Source organism: Neoarius graeffei, chromosome 21 (assembly GCF_027579695.1).
Source record: "Neoarius graeffei isolate fNeoGra1 chromosome 21, fNeoGra1.pri, whole genome shotgun sequence".
In the NCBI taxonomy this organism is placed as follows: Eukaryota; Metazoa; Chordata; class Actinopteri; order Siluriformes; family Ariidae; genus Neoarius; species Neoarius graeffei.
This window is the reverse complement of record NC_083589.1, coordinates 49168821-49195762: the sequence shown is the minus strand read 5'-3', so window position 1 is coordinate 49195762 and position 26942 is coordinate 49168821. Positions and strand designations below refer to the sequence as shown.

The 26942-nt window shown below is 41.4% G+C and overlaps 1 protein-coding gene across 2 annotated transcripts in view; it reads left to right on the top strand.

The window, feature by feature from the left end:
- btbd11a (BTB (POZ) domain containing 11a) overlaps nucleotides 1–26942 on the top strand; it is a 619821-nt gene that overhangs the window by 535905 nt on the left and 56974 nt on the right. The window contains exons 6-8 of one of the 2 annotated variants that reach the window (XM_060903304.1): nucleotides 5697–5786; nucleotides 13715–13816; nucleotides 18944–19037. In XM_060903304.1, the coding sequence (XP_060759287.1) occupies nucleotides 5697–5786; nucleotides 13715–13816; nucleotides 18944–19037 (286 nt within the window). The remainder of the gene's footprint in view (nucleotides 1–5696; nucleotides 5787–13714; nucleotides 13817–18943; nucleotides 19038–26942) is intronic. The other variant, XM_060903305.1, reaches the window with a different exon arrangement.

The following is a 26942-nucleotide window of genomic DNA, read 5'->3' as shown; positions in this document are numbered from 1 at the left end:
GCCAATAATTTTGTAAGCCAATTTGAGCTGCTATCTAATAAAATTTGGCTGAGCCACTAAGAATTGTGTACATCAAATAATGGGTTTATCCACATCATGAGCTACAAGAAAAGTGACACAAACATGATCAACTGTACACACTAGTAGTAACACAATAGAGACGTATAGGCATACACTGTAGAGATTTAGAACTGATATCACAGCACAGAGAGCCACCACAAGCTTGCCGTTGTGACTACCTGTCTGGCTTCCCGCCCCTCACACCGTTACCACGATACACTGGGGAACCCGGGAACCCACCCAGAGCATCAATCGACTCCGATATCGACGAGATGGCTGCATTCTTTGCCGCTGCTGAGGGAAAGTGTAAAGGTTTTTTTTTTGCTTGTTTGTTTGTTTGTTTCACATACTTCGAGATTGATAAAAAAAAAAGTACTCCACCACTCTACTTTCATCATAGTAAGATAGCTGCCAGTCCTTCACTGGTCATTGCTAGTGAGAGTAGATAGCTAGATGCCTTCCTCGAACAATCCAGATTAGCTTATTATTAGCACTGAACTACAATCTTGCTAGATTTATATTTACAATGAAGTAAGAGACCAGGGGACCTGTGGTAATTTGCTATTTATTCCCCCCATTTGTTTGATCCGTTCGCCCGGATATATGCCACACAGTGACGTCCAGTATCAGCCATTTGTAGCCATAAACATTTTGGTGGCTGCAGCAGCCATTAAGGTTTTGGCTGAGTCAGCTAGCCAGCCAATAATTTCATCAGCCAGCCATTATCCTGAAAACAAACGGCTTCGGGGTCTAATCCAGACACACAATACGCTCAATTTCTTGGAAGTGAAGTATTTCAAGGGTCCTCGTTGCTGATGTCCTGAGTTTGACACAAAATTTGATGTTTGCTCTCTGCTCAAACTGGAGGTCCATAATCATAATAAAATTGCAAATGCGCATGTACACATCGTCACAAAAACGTGTGTAACACATCCTGGTGTTGACATTACAGCTTCACACAGCATACTAACTCTCACACCTTTGCAGCACACGCATGACCATGCCATGCTGTGTTTGTTTGCAACAGGAATAGTCTCAGAACGTTTTGATCGCACCTTGTTTAGTACAAAAATGTGTTAACAGAATGTACTTTGAAGCTTGCCGTTATCAGTCACCTACATATAGCAAAAAAAAAATTTAAATTGAAAACTAAATACCTACCCAGTGGATAAATAGTCAGATATTTGAATCCAGCCCTGATCCATTGTTTTTCCGTTTCCGGTTGAGAGTACGCTGTGCACATTCTGGCTGCCGCTTCTCACCGGAGCTTTTTAATTTATTTTATTTCCCCTTTTGTTTTTCTTTTTTGTGTCTGTGTAGTTTGAGGGGTTTTTTTTTTGTTTTTTTTTTTAGTGTTTTGTCTGCCGGTTGTGGTGTAGCTCTGGACCCAGTTTTGGGCATCGGTTCCCTTCAGGCCTTGGTCCGCCGTGGGTGATGCCTGTGCTCCTTGCTATGGACTGCAGTGAGCTTGTTGCTCTTTTAACATTGTGGTGGTCCAGCGCTCTGTGCGGTGGTGCTTTTGTGCTTGGCGCGGTGTTCCGAGCGATGTTGCCCGGTGGCATCGCGGCAGCTGTGCAGGCGGTGTGGGACTTATCTTCATGTGCCTTTTGGTGGGACTGTGGCAGCTACACCATTGGAATGACATCCTGACCACCTTTTGGTGGACTTTTTTTTTTTCTTCTTCTAATTGTAAAGCGACCTTGGGTATGAGAAAGGCGCTATATAAATTCAACTGATGTATTATTATTATTAGTAGTAGTAGTAGTAGTCTGGAGTGTGGTCATCAGAAGGCAGGGTTAAGTTCAAATAGCTGTTTCTCATGAACGGAGTTTGCATTGTTATGATGACTGGATTCCTTTAAAGGGGAACTGAAGTCATTTTTAAACTTGCTTTATTTCTTAATTAACGTGTTATTCAATTACGTTGCCACTTTACACAGAACACTATAGAGACCACAGATGAACACCATGTTCTGTTTTGTGATGTTAACCCTATGACATGCCTGCTGAAAGCTGATTGGCTGATGGTGTCCACTCTTTTAAAGGGGAACTGAAGACAAATTTTTTATTATCAAAATTCTATTTATCTCATTTTATTAAATCTAGGAATGCATTTTTGATCGTTATTTTGTCGCTGCTATAGCAAGTTATGAGTGTTTGAAATATGCTATGTCAGGGCTTTTCAAAGTGTGGGGCACGCCTCCCCTAGGGGGCGCCAGAGTTCTTCGGGGGGGCGCAACATGAGGAAAAATAAACCAGAATAAGTTACTATTGCGGACATTTAGCGAACTTCAGCTAGCCTTTGCCAGAGACAAAATGGATCGATTTTTAGTACCTAAAGCTACAGTGAGTGAGGAGACAGAGTCTGGGCCAAGCAAAAAAAAAAAAAAAGAAGGAAGTATGACCACGATTATTTAAAGTTTGGATTTTCATGGACTGGATCTGAAGATGCTCCACTGCCACAGTGTGTTGTCTGCCAAGAGGTGCTCGCTAACGATGCTGTGAGATGTTTAAAATGTGTAAAACAAGATGTTTTTTAAAAAAAGCTCATATGTTTTAAATGTGTAAAAAAAAAAGATGTTTTCAAAAAGCACAGATGTTTAAAATGTGTAAAAAAAATAAAAATGTGTACAACAACCATTTTTTTAAAGATATTTTTTGGGCTTTTTTCACCTTTATTGGATAGGACAGTGTAGAGACAGGACAGGAAATGAGCGGGAGAGAGAGACGGGGAGGGATCGGGAAATGACCTCGGGTCGGAATCGAACCCAGGTCCCCGGATTTATGGTATGGCGTAGGGCTGAACGATTTTAAGAAAAAATTGAATTGCGATTTTTCTGGCAGATATTGCGATTTCGATTTCAACCACGATTTTTTTTTTCTTTAAACCGAGTTTCAGTGCAAATTAATTAATGCAATGAATTCCATAAAGCTAATGCAAGAATGAAAACTGAGGTCAACAGATTTCAAATGTAGGCCTGTTTATTAACATTGAGTGCCTGAGGAACAAGTTATAATAACTTAAAATAAAAATAAAAAGAGAGCCATCTTTCTTAAGTAAACTTTTGCTTCTTTTACTTTTCCCATCTACAACATATCAGACATTAAAAAAAAGGTTGATCAATGGCTCAGCAGCATCAAAATATTGCACTTTTGTAAAAGAATGTACATAAGCATTATAAATTATAACTAGAGCCAACAATTCCCCTGTGGGAAATAAAGCCCTATTCGCACGGGATAAGAATTACCTGTGGACCTCTGGTAATTCGGAATAATTACAGAGAATGTCTGAGTTCTTAGTCCCGTGCGAATGCGCCATGTCCGTAATTTGCCAAGTAATAATTCCGCCGCGAATTACCTACTGTGTTTCGGCAAAACACAGACGTCCAGTGGTAATACAAGTCCCGTGTGAATGCGCATGTCTGTGTTTGTAATTATTAAACGCGCGTCTCTTGTACTTTTCTGGAGTGAATAATGGAGGATACGGGCGAAATTTTGATAAACAGCATTTCAGGGGCAAGTGGTAGTAGGCCTATCCCGTATTTGAACCAGATAAGCAGAAACAGCTCCAAGAAGAACTCCAAGAAGAAAGCACGAAGAATCTTCAACTGGATGGCTTGTGTGGCAGCATATGGTAAGGAGCCACGCTAACCCCCATGACACAGCAATACGAAGATATTTTGGTTAACGGAGGGAAGACAAATGTTCGTTTAGCAAAATACCCGGCTATGTGGAAACAGCGCCATAAACTGCCTGTTCACTTACATTGTCATCTCGAGACTGTTTTCATTTGCAGTGACCCCGCCTTCTCATTTTGAGAGCATGGAGCAAACATACTGCATCCCTATCATATGCGTTTTCCCTCTCTTAATTTGGATACAGTGCTATTCTTATGCCTACTGTGTTTTCATCCTACCTTATTAATGCACCATTAATGTACTACAGTAATATGTTGGCACTTCCAACATGCTACAACTGTATTGATTGTCACAATCCGGTCACAATGTCTGTAAATTCAGTGAATTACAGACTTTTGCTTATCCCGTCCGAATGCGCCACACAATAACACAGAGGTGCGGGGGTAATTGCGAATTACCAGAGGTTCATAAGTAATACTTATCGCGTGCGAATTGTACATAAGAGTGATGCAGTGGCTGTAGCAGTCGCTGTTGCAGGGCCCCTCCCTCCTGTGTGTGTGAGAGAGAGAGAGCAGCCCCTCCCCCACCCGCGCGCTCAGACACAGACAGAGAAAGCGCAGTTTCTCCTCACAGTGCTCCCTCCAAACAACGGGGATTTACACGAAAACGGAAGGTGATATTCACAAAATTCTTTCACACTGAGCGCCACAAGGCTTTCCTGAACGTAATTTTTTTGTCTGTAGTGTAAAAAATGAGGACAATTTATTGACGAAACAAAACATAGGTCAGTTTAGGAGCACTGAGAAAAACCGCGGCTTTGACGATCCCAAAATCGTGTTGTCTGAGATCGCGATTTTCGGTCGAAAATGATAGATCGTTCAGCCCTAGTATGGCGCCTTATCCACCTGAGCCACGACGCCCCGACAGCCATTTTTTTTTTAAATACGAATGGAACATTAAGTATAGCAACAACAAAAATTGTAAGGGGGCGCTGTTGTTTATTTGCTCTCTGAGGGGGGGCTGACTCTCCCACACTTTGAAAACCCCTGTGCTCTGTAATATATCAGTCCATATGTCAAAGCAATGGCCGTAAACGAGATTCGTTGAGACCTGTGCGAGACATCGTAGGACGGAAGTAAAACATACATATCCCTGTGTCCAAAATCGCTCACTACTCCCCACTCCCTATATAGGGAACTACTACATAGAGGACTACAGTATATAGTGAGCTCATTGGTGAAATGAAAAAACGCTTTCGGACACTAGTCCGTCGTGAAAACCGAATAGGCCGATAAGTATAATATTTCATTGCAATTAGTTGCCAATACGAGTCACGATATAAGGTTACTAAAACCGAAAACGTAATTGAATAACACGTTAATTAAGAAATAAAGCAAGTTTAAAAATGACTTCAGTTCCCCTTTAATGCACTCATTTCATCAGCTGTTTACATGTACAGATGCTTTAAGGAGTAAACACAATCTTCAGTGCATATTGTAATGGAAAAATGGAAATGGATTGTCACTCGGCACAAGGTGAATGGTGCTAGGTGAATGTCGTGAGGCGAATGGTGCTTGGCGCGAGCCGATTGTCACTCGGCGTGAGGCTGTTAACGTTGTCGGTTTTCGTTTGAAATAGATGAAGACTCAAAATTGTCAGTGACAATTTCAGATTTCTCATTTTAATTGTTCTGATATTTTCTGTTGTCCTACAATCAGTAATTTGTAGCCATTTGAAGTCTTATGCATTGAAAATATCATAATGCAAGCAGCGTACTGTCATACATCAGTAAAATCGATAGCCATTAGGCTTTCATTCTAGTTCAGTAGCTCTGTTTTGTCAATGACATACAAGTCTACAGTAATTGAACACTTTTTGAATTTCCACTGAGTCATATCTTTGTACCGCCTGCTTTTTGCTTTCTATCACCTACATCCCTTCTTATAAATGTGTGTGTGTGTGTGTGTGTGTGTGTGTGTGTGTGTGTGTGTGTGTGTAGGGAATGACCCCGCTCATGTACGCGTGTGTCCGTGGTGACGAGGCCATGGTACAGATGCTGCTGGACGCCGGGGCTGATATCAACAGCGAGGTCAGTATGCATCAGACATTGTTACGAGTCTAATCCACCGTGTCTGTAGCTGTAACCTGTTCTGTATCTGTAGCTTACGTCTGTCCATGTTCTTCTCTTGCTGTCAGCATGTCAGGTAGAAAGTGTCAGTGACTAGTGCTGTATTTAACCCTTTAAACTCTCAGAAACCACCACAGATCTGTCCTTATGTTCCTCAATCTTGTAACTACAAACCTTTCCGATTAGTTCAAGCGTAGTTACTGAATTATGGATGGAACTTGCTGAATTATGTGCTTGAATGATAAACAGAGAGTTTAAGGGGTTCAAAGTGTGTCTGCTTCAACCTCGATGATAAAATCAATACATAAAGGATGTACTTATGTATACATTTACATTATATGCAAATGGAAATTTTTCTTTTTTCTTTTTTTTTTTTTTCGATTTTATGTAAATTCATCCCAAGTAGACACACTTAACTTATTGTGTCCCATTTAAGTCAAAAGCATGAAGCACCCCATATAGATTGAACCTAGATAACCCAAAGCTGACTTGGCAATGAAAAAGGCTTCATGGATTTGACTGTGTTTTGATCTGTTTGTGGTTTCGTAGGGAGAGAGTGACTCTTGAACAAAATGCCAAGTGCCTGTTCAGCTATGAGCGTTCTTGTTTCATAATGCACCAAAATATCACATTTAGAATATGGCATCTGTGAACTGAAGGTTATAAGTGTGGCAGTCTGGGAAAACGCTTCACTTAGGGAAATGTTACCATTTTCTACTATGTATAGTTCTGAAAAGTACAAACTTTCCTCAGCTGAAATATTTCTTTGTCGCACGTAAAGTTCAAATCCGGTTTACAGCGAAATGTGAAAATGGAGAATTAAAGTCTCCATACTACTGACCAACACAGACATTTCGGCAGCTGATTATCTGATTATAAGCTGGATTGATTATGCGTATGTCCGTTACACTTTGGCACGTAGCTATCAACCAATTTGATCAAAGCGTCACATTCACTGTGCGAGTCACATCACATGTAGGTAACTTAAACTTGGTTTTAGTTAAACTGACCTTCCTAATCTTCCTTTGTATGACGATAACCTAGGCAACATTAAAAATTAAATTAATTTCCACTGTGTTTGTTGGTGACATTTGCAGTATTGTGCAAAAGTATTAGGGCCCGGTCCCACAACACCAATAACTATAACTACAACTATGACTATGACTATACCTCTGCCTGAATGTAGTTCCAGTCTGGAGCAGTCACACCACAACTGTAACCCGACTATAATATCACTTGGTCCTGACACTCAGGGAAATAAATGTATGCAACGTAGGAATAGGGTTTAGGGATTAGGGTTTTTTTCACCTCTGGCCCTCACCATCTCGAGATCAGTCCCCTCGTGTCACCCAGACGTCTGGGGTTGAGTCGCAGAAAAAAGAAAGGAACCCCACAATCGGTTCGCAATCTTTATTCGCAAGTCCCCCCTGAGACGAGAGTATACAGGGGTTTTATACGTGTGTATGTGAGTGAAACCTTGGATCAATCATGACAATTTTAAACAAAGACTATGTTTAGTCAAACAAAGAAGTGTCTTCTCTACTGGACGAAGGTCAGGTTACACAGGAATAGTTTAAAATCACTGTTATAGTATATGTAATAGTCTAAAATAATAAAGGATCTTAAAAAGCTCTAAAATATTAAAATTATAAAGTCTTAACACCTTGTGCAGCAATAAGGCTAATATAAATCTATAAAACTATAAAACTAACATGAATCACTTAATGCAGCTTTAAATCTAACATTCAATCATTTCAATTTCAAATTCAACACTGAAGAGACTGGTTAAATCTAACAATCCTAAATGATGTGTAGCTATAAAACTAACTTAAATCATGGCTTTAAATCTAACTTTTAATCCCAAATACACGTTGGATATGCAGCTGTGGGTGTGTCTGGGTGTGTCTGACATCATTGCAGACCTTGGCGCTGTTCAGACACAATAATCTGATCAATAATACACATTTCATATCAAATAAGCAAAATGTTCTGATGATATGATAGCAATGTTCAGACAGAATGGAATTTTTAAACAATGGCTAGCTGAGACAGAAGGTCATTTTAACTGAACAGAATAAATCCTTACAATTTTGTCACAAAATAAATTACTGCCTTCTTGGTCAAGAATAAATACTTACAATTATTTATCCTTACAAAGGAATAAAACCTTACAGCAACATTAAAAATTAAATTAATTTCCACTGTGTTTGTTGGTGACATTTGCAGTACTGTGCAAAAGTATTAGGGCCCGGTCCCACAACACCAATAACTATAACTACGGTATGACTACAGTATGACTATACCTCTACCTGAATGTAGTTCCAGTCTGGAGCAGTCACACCACAACTATAACCCCGACTATAATGTCGCTTGGTCCTGACACTCAGGGAAATAAATGCATGCAATTTAGGAATAGTCATGGAAGTTTTTTCCAAGTAGCACATTATTCTGGGTCATACTGTACAGCTTGGGCTTCAAAACAACCCATGCACACACTCCGGTGGTTGATATAATACGGATAGGTCACTGACTATGGAAATATAATAAAAAAGGATCCAAAATACGGAGTGGTTACGGATTTTAATACGGATTCATCACGTATGCTAATAATTTACGGATTGGTCACAGACATTTCAGTAAATTACAGATTGGTTACCAATTTCATACGGATGATGCATCATGGATAAAAAATTAAGAAGTCTAAAATGATTAAATGTTTGGATTGCCGAAGTTCATGATTAAAATATCTTGCCTGCATTTATATGTTTACTTGATTAATTTACTATCGATATTTCATGGAAAATATCACATATCCGTGAATAAAAGATCCGTGTTTTGTATTATATTTTTTATTTTCCGTGAATCCGTATTCCGTGACTTCATGATGCAACAAGGATGGACAAAGATGCCCGGGGAAAAATAGCACGTGCTCAGACAACGTCACATGTAAACAATTGCCTGATTGGTCAGATGGTTTATCGGATCAGATTTTTCCAGGCCTGTAAAAATCACTCCAGAAGCTCCAGAATCTCACTGATATGGATAAACCCAGGCCTGGGATATACTGTAGGTATCGTTATCGGTCTGGTGTGAGCACCAAGCACATAAACTGCAGGGGACTGATTTATTTATAGTTATTGTTATAGGTGTAGTTATAGTAATAGTTATTGGTATTATAATGTCTTCTCACTTTCCGTTACTGTAGTCAGTCTTTCACGTTTCATTCGCACACACGTCCTCCATTTTTCTCTCCAGTTTCAAATTTGTATCCCACAATGAGATGATGTTCCGGTCTCAAAGAGACCGGAACATCACCATCCTTCCTGCTGACAAACGGAGATGCACAGTGGTGCTAAACACAGCGGACTACCACTCCAGGATGACCAGTCTCCTCAGCGACACAACCACTTATGAAACATTGAGGAGGGACCCCACAAGTGGTTACAAAAGGAAAGTTGTTAGCTGTCTGCAACAACTAGAAAAGGACCAAGCCATCAACCGATCCCTTTACTACAGATTGTACCCTGGGGAAGCCGTGCCTCTCATATACGGACTCCCCAAGATTCACAAAGAAGGAGCTCTTCTCAGACCTATCATCAGCAGTATAAACTCTGTCACATATACTGTAACATTGCCAAACACCTAGCCACCATCTTGGCTCCTCTTGTTGGGAATGCACCATATCATGTCAAAAATTCCCAAGATTTTGCTACTAAAGTTGCAGATCTCAAACTAGATTCAGATGAAACCATGGTTTCCTACGATGTCACTTCTCTATTCACCTGCATTCCCACCACAGAAGCAGTCGAATCTGTTAGAAAACGACTCCTTCAGGACAGCTCCTTACTGGATAGAACGAACCTCACCACGGATCAGATTTGCACCCTGCTTGACCTCTGCCTGACTACCACTTATTTCCAGTTTAATGAAAGTTTCTACAGACAGAAGCATGGATGCGCCATGGGCTCACCGGTGTCCCCTATTGTGGCCGATCTATACATGGAGGAAGTGGAACATATAGCTTTGACCATGTTTGCAGGAGTTGCTCCCAGCCAGTGGTTTAGATACGTGGATGATACCTGGGTTAAAATCAAAATCCATGAGGTGGAAGCTTTCTCGAAACACATTAATGCAGTGGATAGCAACATCAACTTCACCCGGGAGGATGTCAGTGGGAATAATCTAGCGTTCTTGGATTGTGATGTACACATTAGACAAGACAGAAGCCTTAGTATTGAGGTCTACCGGAAACCCACACACACAGACCAGTACCTACTTTTCGATTCTCACCACCCACTGGAACATAAATTGGAGGTCATTAGGACCTTGCAACACAGGGCTCAGAACATTCCTACAATGATAGAGGGAAAAGAGAAGGAGCAGAATCATATCAAGAAAGCACTTCAGAATTGCGGGTATCCCAACTGGTCTTTCCTAAAGAGCAGAAAAAGGAACATAATGGACAAGGATGACAACAGGAACAAACACAATAACATTGTCATTCCCTACATTTCTGGTCTATCTGAGAAACTCAGGAGGATCTTCTACAAACACAACATTCTGGTACATTTCAGACCTAGTAACACCCTGAAGCAGAAACTGGTCCACCCTAAGGACAGAATAGCCAGACACAAACAGGACAACATCTCATCTCATTATCTCTAGCCGCTTTATCCTTCTACAGGGTTGCAGGAAAGCTGGAGCCTATCCCAGCTGACTACGGGCGAAAGGCGGGGTACACCCTGGACAAGTCGCCAGGTCATCACAGGGCTACAGGACAACATAGTGTATGCAATTCAGTGCAGTGAGGAATGCATGGACTCCTATATTGGAGAAACTAAACAACCGCTTCACAGGTGCATGGCTCAACACAGGAGAGCCAGTTCCTCAGGCCAGGACTCTGCTGTCTACATTCATCTTAACAACAAAGGACACTCATTTCAGGATTGTAATGTACACATTTTAGCCAGAGAGGATCGTTGGTATGAGCGAGGAGTTAAAGAAGCCATTTTTGTCAACCTGGAAAACCTGGAACAGCCATCACTGAACAGAGGTGGGGGTCTAAGACATCATTTATCAACCATCTACAATGCGGTCTTGGGCACACTTCCCAGACAGCTGGGTGCATGCCAAGACCCAGCTGTTTTCATTGACTCACAGGAGGACAGAGAGAGTCAGCTTTCCATTGATCACCCTAAAGCTGGGCATACACTGTGCGATTTTTTCAATCGCGGTATTCAGCGGCTGCTCACACTGTACGAGTGAATCGCAGGGGTAAACAGCACGCAGCTTACGATTCCTGTTCTCACACTATACGATCCGATGCTTGGATGCGATGCTCGGATCTGATGCTCAGGATTTCAAACAGGTTTGATTTTCATCCGATCGATCGGGAGGAGGTCGTGAGGTGTTAATCGCTTGTCGTTACCCCATGTATACTACACGACCCGAGATGCACGATTGAGCCAAAACTCGGCCCGATCTCCAAAATAGTCGAACAAGTGAAAATCGTGTAAAAATCGGGCCAAAAATCGCACAGTGTATGCCCAGCATTAACGGGCAATCCACTGATCACCCTAATGACTCACCGTTCACACCCAGCCTCCAGTGACCCACACCAACATGATGCCTCAACGACACCTTAGATGAGCTTGTCATCAGAATTCTGATTCTGATCCATGAGAGGATAAATATCTGATACTCCTTATTAGTCAGACAGAACTGAAGAAGCCTTTCGGATGAGAGGTGAAACGTTTTCAAGAATCTTCAAGCAAGTCCAGCTGCTCTTTTCTACCACCCACAGTTTACTATGACCTGGATGACTGAGAATCTTCACAGACATGTATCCCACAATGCCTTGCGCATCACGGGGAAAGCCCACCACGTGATGCATGACATACTGTAGTATCTTGAATTGGGTCATGGTGAAGAAGGAAAAAATAGCGGAGAATTTAGAGCCACGTGGCCCTACATTCATTCATTGTTCTTTTTTTTTTTTTAAACTAATACAACTGGAAGTCTGTGATTTGAATTCAGTAGCTTTTGGTCCACTAAACAAAAATAATTGAGAGAATTCTTTTTATGACCTACACTTGAAAAATCTTAAAGGCAGTCTACCTTTAAGACTTTTGCACAGTACTGTATATTATGTACAGGCGGCATTGTGGTGTAGTGGTTAGCACTGTCGCCTCACAGTAAGCAGGTTCTGGGTTTGAACCCAGTGGCAGACGGGGGCCTTTCTGTGTGGAGTTTACATGTTCTCCACGTGTCTGTGTGGGTTTCCCCCACAGTCCAAGAACATGCAGTTAGGCCAAGTTTACATTAGACCGTATCTGTCTCGTTTTCTTCGCGGATGCACTGTCCGTTTACATTAAAACGCCTGGAAACGCCGGGAAACGGGAATCCGCCAGCGTCCACGTATTCAATCCAGATCGTGTCTGGTCCGGTGCTGTGTAAACATTGAGAATACGCGGATACGCTGTGCTGAGCTCTAGCTGGCATCGTCATTGGACAACGTCACTGTGACATCCACCTTCCTGATTCGCTGGCGTTGGTCATGTGACGCGACTGCTGAAAAACGGCGCGCACTTCCGCCTTGTATCACCTTTCATTAAAGAGTATAAAAGTATGAAAATACTGCAAATACTGATGCAAATACTGCCCATTGTGTAGTTATGATTGTCTTTAGGCTTGCCATCCTTCCACTTGCAAGTGGTAAGTGACGCGCATACCCGATATGCACTGAGAGCACACACACAGCGGCTCAGTCCCGAATCACTGCTCGTGCACTTCACTCGCGCGCTCTGTGAGCTGCGCAGGGCCGGAGTGCGCACCCTCCAGAGGGCACTCGCTGTTCAGGGCGGAGTGATTTGGAGCACAGGATGCCTGCGGAGCCGAGCGTATCCGTGTATTGGCGTTGCTGTGTGCAGGCGAATCGTGTATTGGTGTTGCTGTGTGCATGTTAATCGTTTTAAAAACGTTAATCTGATGATCCGCTGATACGGTCTAATGTAAACACCACCTTAGTTTAACTGGCTACTCTAAATTGTCCATTGATCAAGCTTGGAGAAAAATGGGCTCCACCAAGTTTAAATGCCCTAGACACACTAATGATGGACTGTTAAAATGTCATCAGTGGTGCCCCTACGGCCTTTGCTGGCTATGAGATGAAGAAGAAGAAAATATGTATAGAAAGAAAAAACAACAACACCATTTCCAGAACCTAATTTCCAATGGGTTTCCCCCAGACTGCCATATATGTTAAAAAATAAAAATAAAAAAAAGTCCAGGCTGTCAATGTACGTATTTATAACTTGAAGTCATGACTGTTCAGCTATTCACAGACAGCGTCTTTATGTAACAACACGTCATTAATAGATGATCTTTTTTTCTGATCGAAAGTACAACTTGAAAAGAATCTTTAAGTCAATGCCACTGATTTTGGTACTTTGCGTATGAGTCACTCTTTAATGTGTCCTCCAGCATTTGCGCTCTCTGCCAATTATCTCTCCTCCAGTCAATCTGTCACTACCTTTAAAACTTGCAAAGATTATGGCCAGGTCTCTGGCTGCAGCACTGGGATATGTGTGAGTTATTATATGGAGAGTGAGGAAAGGGAAGGCTAGTTTCCAGCATGGGGTGGATTTTTATATATATAAATTATTCTTATTTTTTTTTTAAATCCTGTGAGTCTATTCTTAACTGTCTGAGGTTAGCGCAGGGGCAGGTGGGAAAGAAGCTGGCTCCAAGTTTCCGCTCAAACCCTCCTCTCAGTCATTCCTTTATATTTTTTCCTTGCTTCTCTTTTTTCTTCCACTTCCAACTTAACTCCAGTGTTTAACGGCTGAATGCTATTTCTCTCCCTGAACCTCCCCTGTATGACTTCCCAGGTTCCCAGCTCAATACACAGACACCCCTCAGTTTATCCTGACACCAGGCAGGGGGCTCCACTCACTTTCGCCGTGTTGCACGGACACGTCCCTGTCGTGCAGGTAGTAATGACGGGAATAATTCAATGCCTTCCATCTCTGCACTCTCCTTCAATTATTATTATTATGCACTAACATAATAATAATGGCAAAAAAAAAAAATACTGCTGTGGAGTATATCTTCCTCTTCAGACTGGAATGAATGAGTCAGTAGAATCTTCTACTAAAAGTGCTTGAACACATACATTCAGGGTGCTTGATCTGTTTAGATCGCAGGAGCTGTATTACCACTGAAGCAAACTCCACCTGCTTTGTTTACTCTGTATGGGTTTTCCGACCGACTGAAAAGGTTTTTTTTTTTGCTTGTTTATGGGTTTTTCTCTTGTCACCCTTGGTTCCTTCTCATTTTAACACTGAGACTGACACAAATGTGAAATGCATGGACAAGATCAGAATCTCACCATTTACTCAATCAGTTAAGTCTACAATAAAGTTTAGTACTGCTGAATTCATTCATTTGGTCCCACTTTTTATGTGTCTTACACCTGTGTTATTATGCATAAACTACTCATGCAACTACGATGCAACTAGGGCTGCAATTAACCATACGTGAAAAACTAAAAATACATGAAATATGTTTTAATGAGTAAATAAATATTTATTGAAAAAAAAATTCTTTCCAGCATTTCGGACAACTAGTACTACGACAAAGTTCAGGTTATTAATTACAGTACAAGATTATTGACAATTATCTGTCACAGCATGAGAATTGGGTGGCACGGTGGTGTAGTGGTTAGCGCTGTCGCCTCACAGCAAGAAGGTCCGGGTTCGAGCCCCGTGGCCGGCGAGGGCCTTTCTGTGCGGAGTTTGCATGTTCTCCCCGTGTCCGCATGGGTTTCCTCCGGGTGCTCCGGTTTCCCCCACAGTCCAAAGACATGCAGGTTAGGTTAACTGGTGACTCTAAATTGACCGTAGGTGTGAATGTGAGTGTGAATGGTTGTCTGTGTCTATGTGTCAGCCCTGTGATGACCTGGCGACTTGTCCAGGGTGTACCCCGCCTTTCGCCCGTAGTCAGCTGGGATAGGCTCCAGCTTGCCTGCGACCCTGTAGAACAGGATAAAGCGGCTAGAGATAATGAGATACTTTTTTTTTTTTGCAACTACACATCTGTGTAATCATTGGACCCTGGTCTCAATCACCTGATTTCTTCAATTCTGATTAGACAAATTCAAAATAAAGGACAATATATACAGAGGTGGACAGTAACGAAGCGCATTTACTTGAGTACTGTACTTGAGTACACTTTTTGAGTATCTGTACTTGAGTATTTTTTTTTTTTGGAAACTTATGACTTTAACTTCACTACATTTGAAAGGCAAATATCATACTTTTCACTCCACTACATTTCTATCAAGGTCCTTGTTACTCATTACTATGAAGTAGCTTTGAAAGTGGATGTTTTTTTCTTTTCTTTTCTAAAACATGATTGTTTTTTTCGCAGGTGACACTGAGACAGCCGATCAGTAATCACTAGGGTCACATCGCATCCATAGACTGTCTAAAAATCACGATCAATGATTTCTCAGCAGTGTTATTTGAACACGATCAGTTGATGGCAGAATGGAAGGAGGCGGTTCTTTTGGGGAATGCACGCACTCATGGCTTTACCTGGAACCCATGTTTCACGTTTCTGAAAGGATTAAAGATTCATTTCGTTTTAAATGTTTGCTTTGTTTGCTAAAAACGACCCACATCACGGCCTACAAAAACTCGCCGTCCAACCTGCGGAAGCATATTGACGTATATAAACTTTTATTCCAAGAGAAAGCTTGCAACAAAGTTGTCTGTGCTTTTAGAGCTAGCAATAATGCTGCAAACGTAGCTATGCAGTCTGGTATGACTTCCTATGGATTTGCCCACCAAGTTACCATCGCCTTGTCCACGGCTAACGTTAACACATAGCTAGTTAACTTGGACACTGTTAGTTAGCATGTAAAAACAGAGTTATGCTAAAATAAATAATGTTAACTTATCTGAAGTCCTTTCAGAACTATGTTTTAGCATAATCTTGCCAAATAACAATGTAATAATCTTTCTTTTCTAGTAGCGTTAGCTACCCAATATGATTTCGAGTTTGAAAAGAGTTTGCTAGCATGTCAGGTGGAGTTTCACTGACTAGCTAGCTTAACGTTAAACCACCATGATGGCACAGCATGTGTTCATTTTGTGAATTCACATTTCTGTCTTTGGTAACGGCGGCAATAATACAGTGATGCGTTGACAGAAAATGTACTTTTAATACTTAAGTATTTTTAAAAGCAAGTACTTCAGTACTTAAGTAAAAATTTGATTGGACAACTTTCACTTGTATCGGAGTAACATTTGACCAGTGGGATCTGTACTTTGACTTAATTAATGAAGTTGGGTACTTTGTCCACCTCTGAATATAACACCTGGATGCTAAATTAACTTTCCTTGCCATATTGGTTCAAGCCGAATCACTTCTGGTCTGTGGAATAGAATCAAAAGCTCTGGTTTTGACCCTCAGCATTGTCAATGTGAAATGAAAGCAGAATGGTGACTTGATGACGTGACACAACATACATACTGTGTGTGTGTGTATATATATATATAATATGTATATGTATATATATGTATATGTGTGTGTGTGTGTGTGTGTGTGTGTGTGTGTGTGTGTGTTACATAGAAGCGAGTGTTTAACCGGGAAATACGCCACTTGTATTTTTCATACAAACTACATCTGGGACATGGAGAACCAAAACCATGACATAAATCTCTATTATGTCACTCATGAGGAAATTGATGAATTATTTTAATAAATTTGCGTACTTTTTTTTGTTTCTGAATGTGTCGATATAATAAAAAGAAAATCATTCAACAAACGTTGGCTTGAAGATATGAAGTTTATCTTCTTGTGTTGAAAAACTCATATTTTTCATACAAAATATATTGCGGATCTGAGTGACATATTTAAATAATATTGCCTGGCGTTGAGTGGTATATCAGATATATTCCATTCAGCTACTCATCTTCGACTCGGTCAGTATCATGCTAGCTGAATGGAATATATCTGATATACCACAAAAGAAGCCAGACAATAGTATTATTATAGATACACACTCTCTTCATATCAGCATTCGTGAAAGCCAAGGCTAGCTTACCCGCAAGCTGGTGCTGTTAGTGCGGCAGTGAAGTCACCTTCCAGCCGGTGTAGCGTTCATCAGTAGTGTTAGCAAATAAGCAAGTAGCACAGGCTAACGACCGAAAAACTAAGATTCCTGTCTCCAGACTCTTCTTCCATGCTGCATACTCACTACAGTATTTTTCACTCAAACTTAAGCGTTCATTTCCCTGTGGAATTTACTGAGTTACTTTTAAAATCAACATCGACAGCTACATACAACGGAGCGACCTGGCAGCCAAAATTCTCTCAAAACGTTCCATATTTAATGAAGCAAACCTGGCGGCCATGTTTGTAGACAAATTGTCACAGTCACTCGCTAGCGCAGACGTTTTACATCTCTGACATGTCTCTTTTCCAGTTTCTTGTACAGTAAATATGCGTGAAGAATATCTAATGAAGTTTTGGCAGCCTTTCGGGTGTTCAGGTGTTCCCAGCGAACACAGAAATACTTCTGCGTATGCGCAGCAGAAAACTCTCTCATTGAATATTCGCATCAGCTCCGACGTGACGTCATGTTGTCTTGACGGCTGTGCAATATCATAAACCATATTCAATGCTCATTCTCCATTGAGTAGAGTGTACATGTAGGATAAACGATATGCGAACAATATTGCATGCTATCAAACCAAATGAATGAAACCCGCTAGAAGGGAATAGAACACGTTTTTATTCCATCGTAAAAGTGTCCTGTCTATATAATAATTCCTGATATTTCGCTCCGGTGACGTCACTCCTAGTGTTTTCCTGCTGACTAGGCGCGCAGTCTCAAAATAGTAAACCAGTCCAAAATTAAAATTATTTTGATTAACTTGCTGGGGCGGCACGGTGGTGTAGTGGTTAGCACTGTCGCCTCACAGCAAGAAGGTCCTGGGTTCGAGCCCCGTGGCCGGCGAGGGCCTTTCTGTGCGGAGTTTGCATGTTCTCCCCGTGTCCGCGTGGGTTTCCTCCGGGTGCTCCGGTTTCCCCCACAGTCCAAAGACATGCAGGTTAGGTTAACTGGTGACTCTAAATTGACCGTAGGTGTGAATGTGAGAGCGAATGGTTGTCTATGTGTGTCAGCCCTGTGATGCCCTGGCGACTTGTCCAGGGTGTACCCCGCCTTTCGCCCGTAGTCAGCTGGGATAGGCTCCAGCTTGCCTGCGACCCTGTAGAACAGGATAAAGCGGCTAGAGATAATGAGATGAGATGATTAACTTGCTTTTTTTTTTTGTGTGTGTGTGTGTGTGTGTGCGTCCATCTAATATAAAGAACATTACACAGTGGCGTGAAGATATGACAGCTTCACTGCTTGTCGTGTGAGGTGACATACTGTGTGCTACAGTGTGCTTGATGACATAGACTGACTTATCAGTAAAGGAATTTGTTGCCATCTGTTTTATTATTGAATTTTATCGATTTTGACGAGTTGATGTTGCAGCCCTGAATAAAACTACTGGGTGTGTACATGCTTTCAGATGTAACAGGACGTCGCCTCTCGGTTAATTACACATGTGGAAGAGGGTGAAGGTAATTAGATTTGTATGAACCACTGGCTTTCCAGTGACTCACTAAATCAGCTTGGAAAGTGGCATCAAATTATGTAAATGTATATCTATGTCACGTTACTAAGGTATAAAGTCAGCTTGGTAACAACTGACAAAAGTTGTTTTTATTTTTTAATAAGCCTTTACAGATGTTATGGACATACTTTTATGTCAGCTGTCAGAAAGTGATTATGTCGAGTGTTACAGGAACGTCTTTATACAAGTATTATCTTCACCTAGTTACACATGTGCAATTACCCATGAAGGAAAGTCATGTTACAGCTGTTGCGCTTTTACGTTGATATAGTTGTGTTATGTCTTATAGTTTCTAAAATGATCCACATACGCAGTAGTTACACTGTAGTTGCATGTGTAAAAATACAGGTGTAAGAGACACAGTATAAAGTGGGATTGTTTGCTTCATCATGATGTGTTTTATCTGTTATGGCCTGATCATGCTAGCTGCTACTGGATGCTCGGGCCAATGTGGAGGGGGCCTTGCAAGATGGAGCTGAGAACTACGCTGAAACACCGCTCCAGCTGGCTTCTGCTGCAGGTAACACAGCAACCCTCAGCAACATGTCATTCACAGAGGTTACCAGGCTTGTAGTACTCGAGTCCGACTCCTGGCCTAATTTTAAGGACTCGTGACCTGACTTGGACTTGAGCACTGACGACTCGGACTCGGACTTGTAGATTAGAGACAAGGACTCAGATTTAAAAATTTTTTTGTAACATGCCATAATAATTTGGCATAATATATTTATACCTACATTAATTTTTGTACTAATTTCGTGCAAGAGCGTCACACCTGTTCGCCTTGGCGCATACATCAAATAGACTCTCGGGCGCGCTCCGGACAGCGCATACACCAAGCAGACTCTCGCACGTGCACTGTAAACGACTTGCACCTGCACAGGATTCTCTTTACCCCTTAATGACGACCCCGTGTATATCCCGTAACGACGACATATGACGCCGGCGTGTATGCACCATAATGACGACATTTGACGACTCTGAATTTGCCTCGACATACATAGAGTGAAACAAGCTTTCTGACTGAAAGTTGCAGTAATCATTTATTGTACACCATTTGACATGAATTCTTCGTGAAGATTGGTTTTCACACAGGTATTACTCACCTTTCAGACACGGCCTGTGAGTTGGTGAATGCTGAAACATAACTTTGAGTGATTTTTGTATTCTGTGCCATGCCCTCTTTTCAAAAATGTATGATATGTCATGATTGTTTCAACATAATGAAGGAGAAAACTGATATGAGCAAAACCTTGTCTTTAGACTTTTTTTCTTGTAAATATGTTCTAAGGGTGAACAGTACTGTATATACATATACAAGGGTGGCTGTAGCAACTGCTTTAAGGGGTAAAGAGTTAAAGTGCATATCACGGGTAAATTCAGGAGCAAGATCAATGTAATTCTCCTATTTTATATCAAACTTCGGTCAAATATCTGTCACATTTTGCATTTTGTGCAATTTTTTTTTACCTTGTGCAATACCAGAAAAATTCAGTTGAAATCAAGCCATTTGAGGCAAATTGGTCCGCCTCTGAAAAAACTTGGCATTTGGATTTCCTGGGAAAACATTGATTTTCGTGACGTCGCGTGCGGGACGCCTCTCTCTGAATCCTACGTCAGCTCTGGTTTGTTTATGAGAAAACGACCTGGTGGGTTTCTGCAAATTTCTTCAACGTTATCGCGTAATTATTAAAATGGTTAACAGACGTATCGTAGGAGGGTGTAGCAACACCAATCTTGATGGGATTAGTACTCATCGTTTCCCAAAAGACCGGACAAAGAGAGAGAAATGGGAGCGCTTGGTCTACACAGGCTGTGCACTGAAACCATGCAAAGCTCGCGCAGCCTGCTGGCGCTTCCGCAGGTAACGTCACGAATCTGGCTCCAGACTCCCTTGGGATTTTTCCAGACGCGTTTTGTTATTTTATTTTTTTCTGCTGTAGACAGATGGCCTTGTGCAAAATTACCCTTCTGGATGAGTGTGTAAAGGGACATACTTTCATATTTTAAAAAAAACACAAATTTGGTCCAGAACAGAGGTGGGCAAACTACGGCCCGATCCAGCCCGTTGGCGTTTTTAATCCGGCCCGCGGAAGACAATCATATAAACACGATTGAGCAGATCTATAAACTATAAGCGTCAGTGTTATCACATAGACAGGTGTTCTAGAGATCCGTCTTTCCAGTCAGTCGTATTCACGCGAGATTACATTTGCAGAGTGGTGCAGCGCGTGCCACGGAAGTCATTCTGGCGCCCGTGCCACTGGTGATCTCGAGAACACAGGATAAAACTTTACAATGAGTGGTCCTAAAAAAAGAAAAGTGGACAGTGAGTGCAGGGTGTTCAATAAAGAATGGACAACTAAATATTTTTTTGCTGAAGTCCGATCAAAGGCTGTATGCCTTATTTGCAAAGAAACCGTTGCAGTTTTAAAGGAATATAACATCAAACGGCACTTTTCCTCCAAGCATGCTAATTATGCTAACAACCAGTCAGCGCAAGAACGGACGAATACAGCTCAGCGGTTGCTGAGTGAATGTGAGTATTAACACTTTCTCTTTTTAAAACTATGTTGGAGCTGTAATAAGATGGTAGTCACATGTTTACAGACATAATAATATAAAAAGTATAACTCTTAGTAATTTTGGTTGTCGTGGGTGGCTGCTGTAGTGCTGGTGTTTGTTTTTATGTGTATATATTTTTTTATGTGCCAATCTATTGAACTGCAAGCATTTTTCTGCTCTGCCTTTGTTGACTGAGAACTAAAATAAATGTCAATCTGATCTGCATTTGGGTCTCTGTCAGTGAAGGCCTTACAATAACACTAAAGCTTTTCCGGTTTATGTTCGATATGTATGAATTTGGTGTTGGCCCGGCCCGCCTGGCAAATTTCAAAAGTCAATGTGGCCCCTGAGCCAAAAAGTTTGCCCACCCCTGGTCCAGGATATGCACTTTAAGGCACAATCAGCACGCCTATATAAAAAGAGTCTGACTCGTGCCCTAATTTTAAGGACTCGTGACTTGACTTGGACTTGAGCACTGATGACTCGGACTCGTGCATTAATTGCATTTGGACTCATAGATTAGAGATGAGGACTCTGATTTTTTCTTTATTTTTTGTAACATGCCATAATAATTTGGCATGAGATATTTATATCTACATTAATTTTTGTATTAATTTCGTGCAAGAGTGTCACACCTGTGCACCTTAGCACGCGCATCAGACAGACTCTCATGCCAAGCAGACTCTCGCGCGTGCACCGTAAACGACTCGCACCTGCACAGGATTAAGGCGCAGTCAGCGTGCCTATATAAAAACTGTGAAAATGCACTTACTTTGCGAAGTATTGAATTGCATTTCTGACATTACTGAGCCTTATTTGGTTTTCTGATCCCTGATTTCTTGTTTCTCGTCTATGATTCTGCCGAGCCTACGATAGCCTGTTTATGCCTCGCTCGACCTATTGCCTGTTTCATTGTTTTACAAGTTTGCCTGCCGTTCTGGATTGTTTACCATCTTCACTTGTATTAATAAACACACCTTCTGCCAACCATTTCTGACAGAATACTTCGAACCCCCTGATAAAGAGAAGCACATTCACCTGTTCACACATCATGTTCAGGAACACACTAATGTTAATGGCGCTAAAACAGCCACCGTCAAATGGTGCAGTTGGAGTCTTGTTCTCAGACTCGACTCCAGGGGCGTGTTTAGCCTATTTTTGGGGGTGCTCAAGCACCCCCAAAAACGAGCTCAGCACCCCCTAGCTCAGCACCCTCAAAAACACTGCTTTTGGACGTAATTTTCAGAAATAAATGCCCTTGCGCACTGCGCAATGAATGTGTGCGCGGGCGTGTGTGTGTTCTTGAATTCACCTGTTACGTGATAGTTCTATGACCAGTAAAATACCTCTCCTCCTTGCGTCCCCTCTGATTGGGTTGCCTGTCCGTGCGAGTGCTTGCTACGACATGGTGTTTTTTTTAACTGGATTCCACGCCGATGAGGAACTCGAAGTAGCACCTGAGTATTACTGGCATAGCGAGATGTAAAGGTACGGACGGGAGTTACAATTGTTAAACACAACACAATAATATGCATAATGCAATATTGATGTTCCCTGGTCTATGAACAGAATGATAAAAACGACATTTATCATCCATATCGAGATACTTTTGTGCAGAGCTGTACAAGTGCTACGGTGCTAGACCACCGTGTGTTAGTCAATTTTATTTAATGTAACATAGCGTTTACGTTTGCTTATCATTCACAAATCCAAACCCTGGTCATTGTCTGGGGGGACAGTGAGTGTGGTTTGGATATAGCCTACATTTTCAAAAGAACACTACCAAAATATAACAAATATAACAAAAAATATAAACTAATGTAAAATCATAATAATACACACTATTATTACACAATAACACATTAACAATTACCACTGTTCAAAATGAATAGCTCCAACATTACAAATGCAGTAGTAGGTCTTTAGTTAAAAATATAACGTAAATATTTGTGTCAGTGGTTGTAAATGTGTAGATATCATAGTTTATTGGGTCAGCTTCTGTTAAAACATTGCATAAGTCTAGTCTTGTCTAGTCTTATCTTCTTGTCTAGTTAAGTCTAGTCTAAATGCGGAATAAACGTGGAAACACTGTCGTTCAAGCCAGGTGCCTCTGTCAGCTCTGGGGGCTAAGCACCCCCAAAGATCAGATGCTAGAATCGCCCCTGCTCGACTCGAAATTTTCTTTAATGACTTGGACTTGAACACTGGGGACTCGAGACTGGACTCGGACTCGAGATTTAGTGACTCGACTACAACATTGGAGGTTAGATGTGGATCTCAGCGTTGGTCTTTACAGCAAGTTGACGTCTGAAATGCTGGATTTATTTGTAGGTTGAGTAACTGGAGGGAGTCAAGCACTGTCAGTGACACAGATTGGCAGTGATCTCATACTCATATTCATAAGAGCCTTATACTCCTTTTAACATAACACTACTTGACGCTATAGTGTACACTTATAGAAGAGAAATGATTTATAATCACACTATCCGGTGTCACCCAGAAGATGATGGGACCCCTTTTGAGTCAGGTTCCTCTCACGGTTTCTTCCTCATGAAGTCTGAGGGAGTGTTTTCCTTGCCACTGTGACCTCTGGCTTGCGCTTTCATTATCAATTAAAAATTTAGATCCGGATTTCTGTAAAGTTGCTTTGTGATGATGTCCATTGCTATAAAAGCAGTATGTAAATAAAATTGAATTGAATTGTTCTATTAATATACACTCACCGGCCACTTTATTAGGAACTTGTTGATTCTAAGACTCCTGTTCTTGGCTGCAGGACTGGAACCCAATGTGGTCTGCTTTTCTGCTCACCACAGTTGTAAAGAGTTGCTATATCCTTCTTGGCAGCTCAAACCATTTCATCTGGCCATTTTCCTCTGACCTCTCTTATCAGCAAGGCATTTGTTTCCACCCACAGAACCGTCACTCACTCACTCACTCTGTGTTTTTTGTTTTTCACACCATTTTGTGTAAACTCTATGGACTGTTGTGTGTGAAAACCCCGGGAGATCAGCAGTTTTTGAAATACTCAAATAAACCAGTCCATCTGGGTCAAACCAACACCCATGCCACAGTGAAAGAAAGCCACACTTTGAGATCACAATTTTTTCCATTCTGAGGTTTGAACAGGGCGGCACGGTGGTGTAGTGGTTAGCGCTGTCGCCTCACAGCAAGAAGGTCCGGGTTCGAGCCCCGTGGCCGGCGAGGGCCTTTCTGTGCGGAGTTTGCATGTTCTCCCCGTGTCCGTGTGGGTTTCCTCCGGGTGCTCCGGTTTCCCCCACAGTCCAAAGACATGCAGGTTAGGTTAACTGGTGACTCTAAATTGACCGTAGGTGTGAATGTGAGTGTGAATGGTTGTCTGTGTCTATGTGTCAGCCCTGTGATGACCTGGCGACTTGTCCAGGGTGTACCCCGCTTTTCACCCGTAGTCAGCTGGGATAGGCTCCAGCTTGCCTGCGACCCTGTAGAACAGGATAAAGCGGCTAGTGATAATGAGATGAGATGAGATGTATTGGTCCTAATAGATGCGCAAAGCGCGAACGCAAGACCATTTGCATGCGCATCTATTGTGTACCAAACGCCTAGGTTCCGAACGAATATCGGTCGATGTGCATGTTTTCGTTTCCGAAACGTTATGATCAGCTCGAAGCTGTTTTGACAGTTTCCGAATTTTATCACCACCCAATAGGAAGCAACGACCGCGCATGCGCATGAAGAAGATCCATGGCTGACAAGTTTGAGTTGGATTTGTGTGTGCGAGGTTTTCATGTTTACCAACACGTGTGGAAACCAGAAATAGGTGAAACATTACAGTGTCGAATAGAAGAAAATCCATTTGATAAAAACACTGTCGCTGTTGTTCGCCAGGATAAAACTGTAGGCCACGTCCCCAAAGAACACTCGAAATTGTGCCGGTATTTCATTGCCCGGGGTGGGGTGATTACAGTTGCCGTCATCGGTAAACGGCGGAATACAGGTGTCGGACTTGAAATTCCCACGCGATATACATTTACTGGTGTGCCTGGAGATGTTATTAAACTGACAAAATTGTTGAGGTGAACGATTCAATCTGACAATCTACACTGTTGTTGACTATTTCTGGTTCGAGTGCAGTGGGTCTAGGCTATACCATGCCGAACAAGCGAGGCAGTTACTGTGCTAGCTTCAAATTACAGGTGGTGGAATATGTTTTGAAAGGGCGTTCCAAGAATAAGGCAGCACATCAGTTTGGAATACATCGTCGCAGGGTGCAAGAATGGTGCATTGCTGAGAAAAAAACGCGAGAAATCTCGAAGAAATCTAGGAGGGTACCTGGTGGTGGAAGGAAACTCAGATATGAGGAAATTGATGATACTCTTTGGAAATGGATAGTGTTTGAAGTGTTTGGTTGCTTGGTACATGTACGGTAGTAAACAATTGATGTTTCCATATTAAAAATGTTGTAGTTTGAAATACTTCAACTAGTCTTGCATGCATATGTCAGTTGATATTTTGTTGCGGGTAGAGAATACTCTATTCTTATTTTGTGATAATATTGAGTTCATCCAAAGTGCCATTTTAATATTTTACGGTACATTATTGTCCAGAATGCCATTTGATATTCTGTATTGTGCTACGCTAGTCTTCATATGTGGGTGTTATCCAAAGTGTCGATAGATATTTTGTTTCGGGGTACACCACACGCTTATTATGTTTACATTTGTTTTCATTTGAAGTGCCATTTTATGTTTTGTTACAAGTTGATGTATTGCTACTAGTGTAATATTTTAATACATGCACATGTGTTCGAGTTTGTTAGTGAACGAAAATGTGAGCATAAAAAATAAATACAGGTTTTTTTTCCATGGAATTGTTCACAAAGGATTGATAAAGTATAGTCTACGGGGAAAATCTCTGGGGGAAATGACAAAATCGCACAGGAATTTTTTCGTAAATGGCGGGGCGCTCTTCTATTAGGACCAATACGGTATCTCATTTTATTAAATATACTGTAGGAATGCATTTTTGATAGCTATTTTGTCGCTGCTATAGCAAGTTATGAGTGTTTGAAATATGCTCTGTAATATATCAGTCCATATGTCAAAGCGATGGCCGTAAATGAGATTCATTGAGACCTGTGCGAGACATCGTAGGACGGAAGTAAAACGTACAGCGGAAATCAAAGTGACCGGCATCTGCCAACGTTCCCTGTGTCCGAAATCGCTCACTCGTTCACTACTCCCTATATAGGGAATTACTATATAGAGGACTATATAGTGAGCTCGTTGGTAAAATGAAAAAACGCTTTCGGACACTAGTCTGTCACGTTGGTATTTATGTCATTACTGTCGCACAATTAAAACGTGCCAGATCAGTCGGCTGGTGGGTTTTCAAAACAATAAATACACGCATGTGTTTTTGTGATAAATCCATATTATACTGAGCGTATTTCCCACATTAATCAATACAAAGTACCTGCATCTTTCAGTTCTTTTTTTTTAAATCAAGGCTGAATACTTTCTTCTTTGCCGCTGCCTTTTATTAAATCAAATTTGAGACTTTTAATTTGATTTCTTTCAGCGCGACCACAATGCATGATGGGATATATTGCTTTGGTTAGTGACCATTGGTTGTACACTACTTTTTGTGATGCATTGTGGGATACTTTGAGCGCACTATACTATAGGGTGTAAATAATCCTCACTAAGGTTTCAGACAGCACTACAGAATGGCGTCCCCACTATATAGTGCCCTATATAGTGAGTAAGGAGTGATTTCGGACACAGGGGCTGTCAAAAGATGCACTCTTTCGAATGTTGATGTAATCAAGCTGGAAGTTTTGTTTGTTTTGATAGCAATCAGGAAAGTTTGAAAAAAGTAG